The sequence below is a fragment of the Ranitomeya variabilis genome, chromosome 2, assembly GCF_051348905.1.
Source record: "Ranitomeya variabilis isolate aRanVar5 chromosome 2, aRanVar5.hap1, whole genome shotgun sequence".
Classification (NCBI taxonomy): Eukaryota; Metazoa; Chordata; class Amphibia; order Anura; family Dendrobatidae; genus Ranitomeya; species Ranitomeya variabilis.
The window spans coordinates 507,965,504-507,980,296 of NC_135233.1; the positions used below are offsets into that span (position 1 = coordinate 507,965,504).

Sequence of the window (14,793 nt, forward strand, 5' to 3'; positions counted from 1 at the left end):
TCCTACAGGTGTCTGCGGATACACCACAAGTCTATAGACTGACCAGAGACCAGGATATCCCACCTACACCGCCGGACCCGAGCATAGCCTGAACAATGAAGCGTCCGGCTCTGGCGGCCCAGCGTGTCTGAGGCAGTAAGGGAGAAAGCCAGTGGGAGCAGTCCAGTCTAGGCATGGACACCACATGCCTTCAGCACAGGCGCCACGTCAGATCTCACCATTACATTAATCTAGGCTACACGTGTTGTGGAACACTGAAATTGTAGTGTCGTATCGAGACATCACATTTCGGGATTTCCAATGGAGTCACGTTGGGGTCTGCAGCCTCCTGTGACTAGGGCCACTAATGTTTTCAAAGGTGTTGGCTCTTCTGTCGCTGGTCGTAAGAATCCCGCTAGCTATGGACGTCGTACATGAGATGCAACATGGCCATTTTATTTACAGAAAAATCATCGCTCTAAAATAGTCTCGAAACACCAAGCCACACAACTTTTCAGTATCGCTGTCAAATAACACGTTTCCATGAATCCCTTGCCATAATCGCACTGCAACAAGATCTAAACAGGCACTCTCTATTTCAGAGAGTGTGCCACTGTGGCCCAATGGCCGAGTCTGGTATTACAGCAAGTGATTGGAGTGCTCTTGCAATACCAGACAGAACATGGCTGTCATTTCTCTTGCTAACCAGGTCGGCGGCAAGCACAGCAACTACCGACAGAGCGTTTCACAGGCCTTGGTTAGGAGAACAGGTTTGTGTAGGAAAAACACCAGCTCTCCGAGGACTTATTCCATTTGTAAAGTCATTTCCTTCTAACAAATGGCATCCAAGATCATCTCCATCCTTTCGAAGAGGACAGATGCCAGATGGAAAGTCAAAAACAGGAGAGGTCACATATCCCGACATATCAGACGGCTGCTGAGCCATGCAGGGGGAGAAGGTAGGAGACCTATGTGAGATGCTAAAACCAAGCTGTGCCAGACAGGAGGTAACACTTGGGTGGCACGTTCGCCTCTGGCACAGTAGTAGCTGCATTTCATGGCACCTTGTGCCCCATTGTTTCCTTTCCTCTATAAAGGTAAAGGAAGGTGATGCAACAAGACTCATTTGCAGACAATTGTCAATTTGTATCCTTGTGTGAGGCAAATCAGTATTTTTCTTTCAGTGCATCATTGGATTTAGTAACCTTGTATCTGTGTAGCGGAGGAGGACAATAATAAAATATTTAGGATCAGATCCAGCATTGTCTATGCCTGGTTTTTGGTCGATCTACAATTTTTTTTATTGCATTTAAAATCCCCTTTCCATTGGTGCCTCTAAGCCGATTTGTGTTTGCCGGTCTCGGATTTTAGTTCACCAGTGTGGGTGAGGTTTCGGGCTTCCAGCAGATTCATCATTTATGACTTTCCAAAATGTTCTCTATCCCACCACCCGGAATTATCTTATGCCCACCAGACGTCTTTGAGCAAAATGTACAACATTTTAGAGCAAAAAGTTACGATACTGGTTAAAGATGGGAGAAAGAAAAAAAACTTTTCATTCGTGAAAAATTCATGAGTCGTATGGTGCAATAAACGGCACAAGATTTCTATAAATAAAAAAAAAAAAAAAAAAAAAAAAAAAAAGTGTAAAAAAAACAAAAACAACCCTAAAACAATGAACGCTACCCATAGTCTATATTCTTGAACACAAAGAAGAATTCCGCTATGTGTCAGATTATCTAATATTCTGGATTATCTGACAGTTAAAGAAAAAAAAAAAATCTAAAAAACTATCTTTATGATAGAGAACCTTAAAGGAAGCAAGGCCGAGAACTAAGCTATACTTCTATATTTCTGCATGATTTGACAATCAGCCATTCAGAACTTTAAGGGAACCTGTCTGCCGATTTGCGCTACCCGGTCCACAGGCAGCGTTATTACAGCCCGATAAGTAACAAGGCATCTCACATAATAATTGTAGCTATACAGCACTTTACAATTCACAATGACTAGTCCGAGGCAGGTCCCCGACTGCAGCTTCTCCGTGTCAGAAAAGGATAAAAGATTTCTATAGAAAAAGGTGAAAATAAAAAAATTAATGGAAAACAAAATTCCTTGCACAACTGAACCTGTGAGAGTTGTATAGCGTGATCCTGGTAACTAAAGACACAAGAACGCAGTAGAGAAGATGAAAGCAGGAGGTGAAGTATCCAGGCGAGCGCGCGCTGAGGAGCGTGTGGGGCGCTTACGAGTGGCCAACTTGTTGCTGCTTGCTTGTTTACCTAGAAATTCCTCTGCTACAATAGTGATCCACCAAGTCAGAGAGATCGCCAAGATATACAGCAGTAGTAGCACCAGAGTACATAAGGTCTCTGTACACCGGCCTTTTGTTGCGGAGGCTTTTAAGAAAGCCCGAAAATCCCTGACACTAAAGCCACAGCCATTGTATATGAAGTGCAGATTAAACTGACCTGCTAGCAGGAGGAATCAATATGGCAGATCGCAAGAATGAAAGAAAAGAGCCAAGTGTCAGCCAAGACCACACACACACACAGCAAGGTGAAGAATAAGATGTACGGAATGAGCAGGATAAATACAAGGTTGGACCCAAGATGTACGGACACCGCACATTAGCCTAGATATAAAACGGCTTACATAGTAACTCCCTGGTGTACTCTTCACTTGCTAACATAACCGTGTTTTGTCTAAGCAAATATGTCAAAAACACTGCAGGAATTTTTAGAAATCTCCTTCACTTCTCTGAACTCTCGTGCACACACCGCTTACTTTTTCCTTACAGATTATGAACAAAACCATTATTTTCAAATCCGCAGAAGGTCAATTCTTTTTCACCCTTGCAAACGAATGGGAGGGAAAAAAAAACAAAAACAAAAGTAATCTGTGAATTTTACAAAGCATTTTTTCCTGCAAACTTAGTATGTGCATATGTTCAGCATTTACAGCAGGTTTTTCTGCACTAATGTTATTAACGGTCTACAGGGTGGCGCATTTCCAGAAGAGAACATTTGCATATTTTTCCCATTGAGCGTTGCCCTTTAGGGTGGCCATACACATTAGACCGCACTCGGCTGATGGTTCAGATACATCTCCCCTGACTCTCTTCCATACACCGGAGCACTCGCTCAGCCAAGCGCTCTATGAGAGAGCCGCCGACTGACACGTCAACCAGTGGGATGAACAATGCGATTGCCAATTCAAAATCAGACATGCACGAGCGACATCTATCCAGACCATCAGTCAGCCGTCGCCCCCATACACACCTGGCCACGAGGAACAATAGGCCACACAGCCACCATCATTACTGATGGTCAGCCGGTGCTCCCATACCCACCCACAAGGAATAATAAGCCACACAGCCACCGTCATTACTGATGGTCAGCCGGCACCCCCATACACACGCCCACAAGGAACAATAGGCCACACATCTACAGTCATTACCGATGGTCAGGGGGGCCATCCATCTACATATGAATTCCAATCAACAAATTTTGAACTCTAATCAAACGTCGTCATGGAGATTTCATGATAACACACATTATACCATAGATCTGTGTATTGAGGTCGCGTGTAGATATTAAATCCCATTTAAGACCAGCCAATAATATCGCCAGATGACTTTCCGCCTAATTGTAGGTTTAATAGAAGCGTCTTTTGTGCAGCTAAATCCATAGCTTCGTTAAAAGATAGTAAGGTAATAATTCAGGTTTTTATTGAACAGAGTCTGAACTTGCATTTCTGGGCTGCAGAGACCCATAGAAATGGAAAGAGCGAAAAACCACAGGAGAATTAAGAGGACTGCTAGTAATGGAAAGCAAAGGGAAAGAAAAAGAATAAATCACCCCGCTGCCAAACTGTCGACCTGTATCACATCTGCAGTATGGAACAAAACTCATATTGAAGTCATTTATAGCGAGGATCGGGTCTAGAATACTTCTGACCACGAGAATGCAAGCTCTGCAGGGTCCTCGGGGGGAGCCACGGTACGTATCGTGCCCTATAATGCAGAGGCCGGACACAAAAGGTAGGCACATCATACCCTGCTCCTACAAAACAACCCTGCTATAACGAAGGCCCCATTTACACAGGTTCTTCAATCTGATAGCATATTCTAGCTGATTGGCTCATTCATAGCAATGATCTAAAAAACACACATAGGAATCAGAGTTTAGTCCACTTTACAGACAGGACACATATGAACAGGTCCGGGATGTCACCGGACAGCACATGGGTGCCAGGATAGGGCATGAACCTACGAATTTAGCCTAGGAAGGGCTCATCCAGACGTCAGTGATCCAAGATCAAACTAATTTGCACTATGCACAGACTGGCCGTGGCTTTCCCGAACCAAGCATCACAGCGACAGACACAGGACACATTCATGATCCGGCCAGTCCAGGCATTATGGCCTGAGATCCACAGACGTCTGCATAATCCTATAGAGCAGGGGTCCCCAACCAGTGGCTGGGGAGCCACATGTAGGTCGCGGGGCTATGTTGTGTGGCTCATGGTTGTCTACCTCTTTGTGCAAATTCACCATGTCTAACAAACTTACATGAAGAGAAGATCTCCAAATGCCGACTTTTTTGGGTAGCCCCACACATAAGAACCGATCTGGATGTGCATACGTGGGGGGTGACAAATGATAAACTGGGGCAAGGAAGATATTATTAGTTAGAGGGGTGTTGGGTGTGACAGTTTGGTGGGAGGGATTCATGGGCGAATTCTGAATGGGGGTAAAGTGTGAACCCCTAGATGTAAGTATACTGCCAACAGCGAAGGGTGGCACAAGGTGCTTTCTGCAGGGAAGATTTGGTTGTCATTGACAACGGGTGGATGACGGTGGCCCAGCTGGATGTGGCAACCATCTCTGAGAACATAATGTGACCCTCAAGGTAAGGAAGGAGACCGCTGCTTTACAGCAGGTGTGTGCAACATCTTCCAAGTGGGTCCGCTCCATGACCCACCACCCGCCTGAAAAATTCTAAAAAGAATGAATATACGCACTGCAAAAATAAAAGCCTGATTATAGCAAGAACAAGTTGAGTTTTTTTGTACTTTTAACCACTAGATGGGCTTACAGTCTTCTTTCAACCTTAATAACTATGTATGTAACTTCAGGTTTCCAAACACAGCAAGTGTTACCGCTCTCCAGGCAGCTTCTGCTTGAGAAACTTGGTGGGTATATTGGTGTCTAGAAGAAGAATAGTGCCCATACCCCAAGGAGTTCTCTATTCATAACTAGAAACAGTGCATTATTAATTGCATGTACACTTAAACCATGAAGATGGGCACAGTTCAGATAGCAGTCAGCTCAATGCTCCTTCCCCTTATCCGCCCACCCCAACACACGCTGCTGACAGACCCCTATAGCTGCGGCTTATCTCTCCGAGAACAAAGGGCTTGGAGTACTGGAAAAAAACATGACCCTTCCTACACAGATGTCATAATGGCTGATAATAGATAGTGGCCAATATTCCTCCTATATGTATGATGGCCTCAATGTTGCAGTCCACAATAGAGACAAAAAAAAAAAAAAAAAAAAAGTCAAAATATGACCACTGTGAAAGTGTGACCATCAGGCCTCCGGCATGAACTGGAGGAAGATATGTCCAATATAAAATGTACCGTACTCAGTAGACTTTAGTGGCAGTCTGATGAGGAGAGTTTGGGGTTGGGAAACATCAGAAGATCAGTGGGGCACTATCGCTTCATGGAGTGCTAGAGATAAATGGTCACACACGGCAACAAAAAAAAAAAGGCATAAAAATCTCACCAGCGTCAAGTTGTACCCACATCTGGGATGGTCCTAATCTCTAGTATTAAAACCTTACCAAGCATCAAAGGGACGTCTGTGTGAATAAGGGAAGAGTAGGACCGGGTTCCGAACATGAACACCCAGAAAATGGGAAGCCTCCATGTTCGGTACACAGTCCTGCTCAGCCCTTATTCACACAGATGTCCCTATGGTGCATGGTAAGGTTATAGTAGTGGATGTTAGGACCAGCCCGAGTTAGAGTACAGCTTGACGCTGGTGGAATGGCTTTTGCTTTTTTATCATCAAAAACAAGGTACCCAATTTATTTATATGCACCATTGCTTTTTCATTTTGTTTCTGTCTTAGGTTTTGTCTGTTTAATGGCCAGTGTGAACCTGCTCCTATATTTTGCACGCATACCAACTTATACTCCAGTTCATTTTTTTTCTGCTTTGTTATACACACTAGTGATGTCAGACACGAGAACAGTTTAGAGCCACTTTGCCATGTCTCCATTTCCAGTGACTGGTCTTCAGTACTAGATTTGTGGACTCCAGCACTTTACAGATAGCAGGCCTCAGACATAGTGCTAGTAGTGGATCATACAGGTAGGAGGCTACAGTGTTATCCAGTTCTCCCTTTAGATGCCCCTACAGATTAAAGAAACCGCTACATATATTACATTAAACATGGAGATACAAAAGTACATAATATAAAAGACCTGACAGGAATCTTCAGGTGAAGAATTGACATTTTCCATGACACAACCTCTTATGGTGCCAGTCTTAATATCATGCCACCAGGAGCAGACAGAGTGCCAACACTAGAAACACAGTGAGAATACCGTATGTTACAGACACAAAGTGAAGCTTTTATAGCTGCTTGTTCACACCACTTGGAGGAAGTGAACTGACACAGGAGATACAAGAGCCTCAAGAAAGCCTCATAGCAATCAATCAACTTCGAGTTCCTTCACAGACCCCTGTGGTTCAACGGCAGTCATGGAACATTTCCCAGTACCCTAGTCAGTCAAGGGGACAGCCGCAAGTTACACGGTCCACCCCACAGGGCAACAGCAGGCCATACATGGGACGGTGGAGCTGTGGTCCAGACATCAACATGCAGGCTGACATAAGAAGGGGACGCCATGAACATGGTCCAGGCAAGATGAAATGTGACATCCGTTTTACAGGGACAGTCAGGAGGTCTCCCAGACATATTAGGTCTGCTCCCATCCTGTACTGGCTCTACGTCTAGTTGATGCATTCCAGTGTGTACTCATTCTTGACAAATGGACATGTTTCACAGACACGGCCTATGCCACACGAGTCGCCATTTAGGATAGGCAGATTATATATATATATATATATATATATATTTATTTATTTATTTTTTTTTTTTTTTTTGGGGGGGGGGGGGGGGGTAGAAATTATCTAAATTACCATATACAGGAAAATAACTGCCTGGTCTGTGACTTTACAGTCTTGCCTAAACAGTGGGATACTCCACAGCCTCCTGTGAATCTATGTAGTATTGTCAAGAGGAAGGAAGATGAGACAACAGACCCCACAATGCAGACGAGCTGAAGGCTGCTTTCAAAGCAACCTGGCCTTCCATAACACCTCAACAGTGCCACAGGCTGATCGCCTCCATGCCACACCACATTGATGCAGTAATTGATGCCAACTGGAGCCCCGACCAAGTATAGAGTGCATTTACTGAACATACATTTCAGTAGGCCCACATTTCGGATTTTAAAATAATTTTTCAAGCTGGTGTTATAAAGTATTCTAATTTACTGAGATAATGACTTTTGGATTTTCATTGGGTGTAAGCCATAATAATCAACATTAACAGAAATAATCACGTGAAATACACCACTCTGTAATGACTATATAATACAGGAGTTTCACTTTTTGTATTGAAGAACTGAAATAAATTAACTTTTTGATGATATTCAAATTTTGTGAGAAGCACCTGTATATGGGCGTGGACGATGAGAATTTGGCTTGCAATCCCAGAATGCTGTGATTTTTCTACTGTACAATCATGATCTTATCGGAGGAGGAGAAAAAAAAAAAAATAATATTAATCTCCATTTTTTTTATTTATCTTTTCCTGCAGAGAGAGTGTATATATATATATATATATATATATATATATATATATATATATATATATATATATATATACACATACATACATATACACACACACATATATATATATACATACATACATATACACACACATGCACATATACACACACATGCACATATACACACACACACACACACTGCAGGAAAAAAAAAAAAAGTGCATGTGCGTCTTATAAGTTTTTCCGCAATGGAAGCGCATCAAAAAAAAGTCTATCCACATGACTGTCAAATACCAGGAAGTGTCAGAAACAAAGCAGCTTTATTTAAATAAAGACACCAATAAGCAGCGTAAACCGCATACTCAAAAACAAGATAAAAATATTAAGAAAAAAAACAAAACGCATGCAATAATTTAAGTAACCCAGTCTACATAATAGGTACATAAATACTGCAACATCAAAAACTCACCAAAAGTCTGAATGTGGAACATAAACTGCATTACTGCCATATAGAATATACTTCTAAAATTAACACTTGGTGCACAAATTCGCAAGTGTCCACAAGCCATGTCAAGATGTTCCTTTGTCTGGAAGGACCCCTTACCCATCAGATCGGATGTGTCTGTATATATCATAGTGCATGGTGTATAGCTGTAGACTGATATGAATGGGATAGAAAATTTTATTAATAGATCAGGGAAACATTACAAGGAATATGCCTTTCCACGTGTCCTATTTTTTGAGTAAGGAGGTGACAGATGAAAAAAAATAAATAAATAAAATTAACAAAAACATATGTCCTACTGTGATTCTCGTTGTGGATAGCGCCATGTGAAAAATTAACACTACAGCAAACTAGAATGGGGTGGAACAAGAACCGGTGTTTTATTGCTCATAAGTAAAAAAGAAAGGACGTGCGAGACCAGACTGCGATGTGATAGAACCTGGATGTCGGGAAGAATCAGTCCATGAAAATCAACTACATTTACTTGTATGCGAAGCCGAACATTCACATCTGTGTGGCAAAAAGAAAAGTGAACTTGACGTGGACTTCTAAGGGGCAGGCTGATAAGTGTTAGGGCTCATTCTCCTCTGCTTTACAAACAGATGAGGGCAATTAAAAAAAAAAAAAAAAAAAAAAAAACACCACGCACAGCACACAAATATGCATGTGCCATCCAATTTTCAGGCACCCATCTAGAAAGCCTGACATTTCATAAGCTGAGTACAGTAAACTCACAGCGTGACCTGTAAAAATAGAGTAGATAAATACATAGCAAGTAGCTTAATGCTCATGTATTTAGCTAATAATAAAATAAATTAAAAAGAAAAACAGCATGTAGTTCCCCAAATATTTAATAACCAGCTGAGGGAAAGTTGACAGCTGGGACCTGATGTTTATAGCCTGGGAAGGGGGTAATAAACAGGGAGCTTCCCAGGCTATTAATATAAGATCAATGCGGTGTTCTTAGACTTTACTAGTTATTAAAATGGTGCCCACTTCCACAAATAAAAAAAAAAAATAAATAAAAAAAAGGGACACAGTGTCCCCCTACAATTAATTACCATAAAAGGCTAGGCAGACAGCTGTGGGCTGATATTAATAGGCTAGGAAGGGGCCATGGATATTGCCTTCTCCCGGACTAAGAATATCAGTCCTCAGCAGCACTAGAAATGGTGAATCCATAAGTTATGCCAACTCTGGCACTTAAGACTCCGCTAAGCCTTTGCTACTTATTTCATTTTAGGGAGAACCGAATGTCATTGTTTTGCCCCCCTCCACCCCATTTTAACAACAAGTAAAGGCTAAGTAGAGAGCTGTAAGCTAATATTAATAGCCTGGGAACCTTCATGTTTATTACCCCCTTCCCAGGCTATAAACATCAGCCCCCAGGGGTCCATTTTTGCTCAACAGGTTATTAAAAATTCGGGGAACCACATGACTTTTTTTTATGTATTTAATTATGAGCTAAATACATGTACAGTAAGCTGCACTGATCATGTATCTCAAATACATCTATGCACCCATCATCTATCCATATTTGTATAACCATATACAGATATGTATACAGCTTGAAACTAGTAAATTAGCTTGAAAGGACAGCATTTCTGTACGTAAAAGCTGATATTAAAAACACCTTTCATACGGATGTCATATGGATGCTAGGTGAGAAAAATCACATTGTACTCGCAGGACACTCGTTCAACTTTTCGGTCCAAGATCGGAGCGATTTTCTAAATGCAGATGAGAGTGAGCCCTAGTGTCATAATGGTGAGGCTTGTGTCTGGACATAGATTCCTACATAGTGAATAAATAGCACTTGCTGAACCACACAGATACAGCGCCACACAGATACAGCGCCACACAGATACAGCGCCACACAGATACAGCGCCACACAGATACAGCGCCACACAGATACAGCGCCACAAAATAGGCAATAAATACTAGAAGTAAGAAACAAGAGCAGAACGTCACCCCAAAGTTATAGATCCAAGATGGAAACTACAACACAAAACCTTAACAAGAAATAACCAGAATAACGGGCGAAGAACAGCACATGAGTATTTGATATGATACGTCGTGGTAATTCTCCAAGTATCAGAAAATATGACAAAATCAAGGACCCCAACCAACGTGCCCCGAGGTCTACTATTTATTTGTGCTATTACTGATCACAGGCTATAATAGCTCTAAACGACTGGCCATGGGCTCCTAACAGGGTTCATCCTCCACAAGTGCTGTATCTACGGGGGTCTGCAGGGCTTTGCTGAAGAAGCCACCTGCTCAGCAACTGGGTGGGATGCAGGGTCACCGGGGGTAATTGCAGAATGACTTCAACAATATTGTGTTCTACAGAAAGCCTCCTCACGTCTCAATGTCCGCAGCGTCTTCTCAAAGGCACAGCTCCCAACTACTGCAGAACGGTGTACTACTAGCTACATGAAACCCCCCAGTCTGCACCAGGTACTGTATATAACATACCATCAGTAACGCACAGAACCTACCAAAGAGACCATCAGCAACCTGACGCTCCCCTCCATTACTGCTGGCACAGCAGCCATCAGCCAACTAGTCAGAGTAACTCCAGTAATGGGGAGATGACTAAGATTTAAATAGAAGCCACAAATAGAGACATATTAGTATTTATTTCATTTAGTTTATTTAAACACACAATACCACGAAGTAAAAAATATATATATATATATATATATATATATATATATATATATATTTTTTTTTTTTTTTATTTCTGCTGTAGCCACTTGTCAACTACCCCAGGGGAGACAATGCCGAGGATGTGGATCATCATCCAACTTTCTGATGAACAGGAAGGAATATCCCAAATAAAACGGTTCTCATCTTATCACAAGGATTGGAGCACCCGAGTAATCAGTCACATCACCGTAGCGATACATTCTACCATGTAGTGAACGGAGATTTTATACTGCCGCCCTATTGTAATGCCGCCATGTACAGTGCCAGAGAGGAATAGCTAAAACATCCCCCAGTAACTCATTGCCAATACTGGGACCCCCGCCAGAGCCCATATCACTTCTACATCGGACATTCACATACAAATGTTGGGAGTTTTTCAGCTTTGTGATCAATTGTCAAAGTCCATTTGTTGCAAGCCAATAGGGATGCGAGAACCTGCTGGGAGTTGTAGTAGCATAGATTATGCGATATTTTACCCAATGATGAGCAGGTAGACAAAGCAGGAGACAATCAGAGACAAGGACGGGTCACCAGGACGGTACAGTAGGTCAGCCAAGGTCCAGCTGGGTGATAGTGACGAACCCCCATAATACAAAGCAAGAGTTCCACGACTGGGATGAATGGCTTATGTCCCCAGGGGAACGTCAATGACAACATTAGGCTGGTAGAAGTTCCATCTGACTTCTCTGGGATGTGACAGTGGTGCCAATGTCTGGTTGTACCAATGTGGTCCTAAAGACCATGACTGATGGACCTCACCTTGTGTGCGGCAGATGCCATCCAGCGACAACAGAAGCTGCCCATGAGATAAAGGTGGAGGAAATGACCCGCTTTAACCAAACATTTGTAAATTATACGCCAGCAATCAGAGGCAGCAGCAGGCGGCAAACTACTGCCGGCCAACTGGGCAATCTGTCGGGTGGGATTTTTCACCAGTATTGTTGGTTGAAACCACAGAGGTCAGTAACGAGCAGCCAATCACAGAGTTGGTGAGCGCTCCGGTCTGACGGGCTGATGGTTGAGTCTGACACACGGCTGGTCAGCCAGACTACAACCCTCCATCCGAGGTCCATTATGGATATGGAGCAGCCAAACCCCGGCCAAAGAAGCCGCACAGTGCCCAGCAGGGGGCTCCGTCATGCCGGGGGGTCCACCTGACAACGTTTGCCCCAACAGAAATCAAAACAATTGTTCATTAGAAATTGGGCATTGTTTATTAGAGCATTCGCCACACAACAAAGATGATCCAACTGGGGCACACGGCACAACCCTACATGTCCATGTGCCACAATCAGCTCGACAAGAGTGACGAATGTACCAGCATACGGAGGACACCAAAAATGGTGCCATTTGTTCCAGGGGCACCAGAGAGCACACCAGCGTACGGGGGGCACCAGAGAGCACACCAGCGTACGGGGGGCACCAGAGAGCACACCAGCGTACGGGGGGCACCAGAGAGCACACCAGCGTACGGGGGGGCACCAGAGAGCACACCAGCGTACGGGGGGCACCAGAGAGCACACCAGCGTACGGGGGGCACCAGAGAGCACACCAGCGTACGGGGGGCACCAGAGAGCACACCAGCGTACGGGGGGGCACCAGAGAGCACATCAGCGTACGGGGGGCACCAGAGAGCACACCAATGTACGGGGGGCACCAGAGAGCACACAAAGTGTTCAGCGGGCACAGTGTTTGGGGGGGGGGGGGCACCAGTGTTCGGGGGGCCCCAGCCATCACCTCTCCGCGCTGCCGTACTTACAGCATGTTGGTGAACACGCTCAGCCCCTCGGGCACGGCCACCAGCCCTCTCCCGGAACAATCCACTCCTCTGTCCGCGTTGCAGCGACACGGCACTGGGCAGGGGGGCGGTGAGGAGACCCCGCTGGGCCCACCTGAGGAGCGGCAGATCAGCAGCAGCAGCAGAAAGGCGCCCGGCGCCCAGAGCCCCCCGGGACGGCTCGTCATCCTCCTCCTCCTCCGCAGCAGCCCCTCGTCCTGTGCCGTGCGACAGTCCCGCTTCCCGGAGTCCGCACTTGTGTCTCACAGACGGTCGCTAACAAACAGCAGCAGCAGCAGCGCCGATCACTGAGCCCCCGGACACAATGTAACCGCTGCAGCCATTCCGCTCCCTCCTGCCGCCGCGCGTTGCCTGCTCCTCATGCTAATGAGCCAAGGTGCATGCTAATAAGGACGGCCGCTCTCATTGGCTGCTACTCTTTCATATGCAAATTCCAACGTAGACACAACAGCCCGCGTCCCGATTGGCTTACGGTGAGGGGCGGAGCCGTGGAACGAGGAGGGGCCGGGCTGCTGGTCCGATGTCTGCCTGCATCGCACTGGTGACTCCGGGGCGTCCGCTCTGTGTGCACCGAGCCCTGACTGCTGCGGCTGGTCACATGATGGCCGTACCCCGTCCGGCCCGACCATACCCCGGCTGTAAGGATGATTCAGAGTATAGTGCAGTGCTGGTGTCCCACACATAGCATAGAAGGTGTGCGTACTGCCTGTAGTGTTTGGTGTGCGGTTTTTACACCTTTTACAATGCTGTTCCCAGAGGCATAGCTTGGGGTTCGCTTCAGGGGGTCAACACTCCCGAGTGGGCCTGTAGCCAGGTAACCCGGATTAAGATGTGGCAGATGTGACCGTTCTCCAGGGGCTCTAGTGATACAGTGACGGCAGGTATCTTCCGCACTGTCCCCTCCGCACTGTCCCCTCCGCACTGTATCCTCCGCACTGTCCCCTCCGCGCTGTCCCCTCCGCGCTGTATCCTCCGCGCTGTCCCCTCCGCGCTGTCCCCTCCGCACTGTCCCCTCCGCACTGTCCCCTCCGCACTGTACCCTCCGCACTGTATCCTCCGCGCTGTCCCCTCCGCGCTGTCCCCTCCGCGCTGTATCCTCCGCACTGTCCCCTCCGCACTGTCCCCTCCGCACTGTATCCTCCGCACTGTCCCCTCCGCGCTGTCCCCTCCGCGCTGTATCCTCCGCGCTGTCCCCTCCGCGCTGTCCCCTCCGCACTGTCCCCTCCGCACTGTCCCCTCCGCACTGTATCCTCCGCACTGTCCCCTCCGCGCTGTCCCCTCCGCGCTGTATCCTCCGCGCTGTCCCCTCCGCGCTGTCCCCTCCGCACTGTCCCCTCCGCACTGTCCCCTCCGCACTGTCCCCTCCGCACTGTACCCTCCGCACTGTATCCTCCGCACTGTACCCTCCGCCGTCAGAGGTTGCTGTCACTTGTGGCACGCTGTGTGGGAAAATTCTCACGCAGCAGTGCCGTAAAGTTAGAGCCCATCGAACCCTCAGTGATAACACTGCAGGAGCCATTGTGGCCTACAGAGCAGTCACATCTCCTGATGTGACGGCTCTATAGGGGAGATCGTTGTGGGACAGTCGTTATTAAATAGACTGCGTCGGACCAGGGAGTATTTGTGTTGGTTTACTATTTATTTTTTTTCCAGATCGAGGCTGTCGCATGGATTGGCAGAACATTAAGATAGCAAAACTGTGTGGTGTTTTATTTAATGAAAATATTTTTTTTGGCTGTGTCTTTTTTTAACCCTATAACAGCTTTAGGATTAGTAATGGATTGGTGTCTTATTGACGCCTTTCCATTACTAAGCCGGCTTGATGTCACCTTACAATTCAAAGATCTATCTACCTTTGCCTGACATTGCCATCTCCATATGTGGTTCCACCATTACTCCCAAGCAACATGCCCTCTGCATTGGG

At 45.7% G+C, this 14,793-nt stretch overlaps 1 protein-coding gene across 1 annotated transcript in view; it reads right to left on the minus strand.

The window, feature by feature from the left end:
• LGR4 (leucine rich repeat containing G protein-coupled receptor 4) overlaps positions 1-13,263 on the minus strand; it is a 92,643-nt gene extending 79,380 nt beyond the window's left edge. Inside the window, exon 1 of the mRNA XM_077288041.1 lies at positions 12,831-13,263. Within this exon, the coding sequence (XP_077144156.1) occupies positions 12,831-13,036 (206 nt within the window). The 5' untranslated portion in view covers positions 13,037-13,263. The remainder of the gene's footprint in view (positions 1-12,830) is intronic.
• Between the last annotated feature and the right edge of the window lie 1,530 nt (positions 13,264-14,793).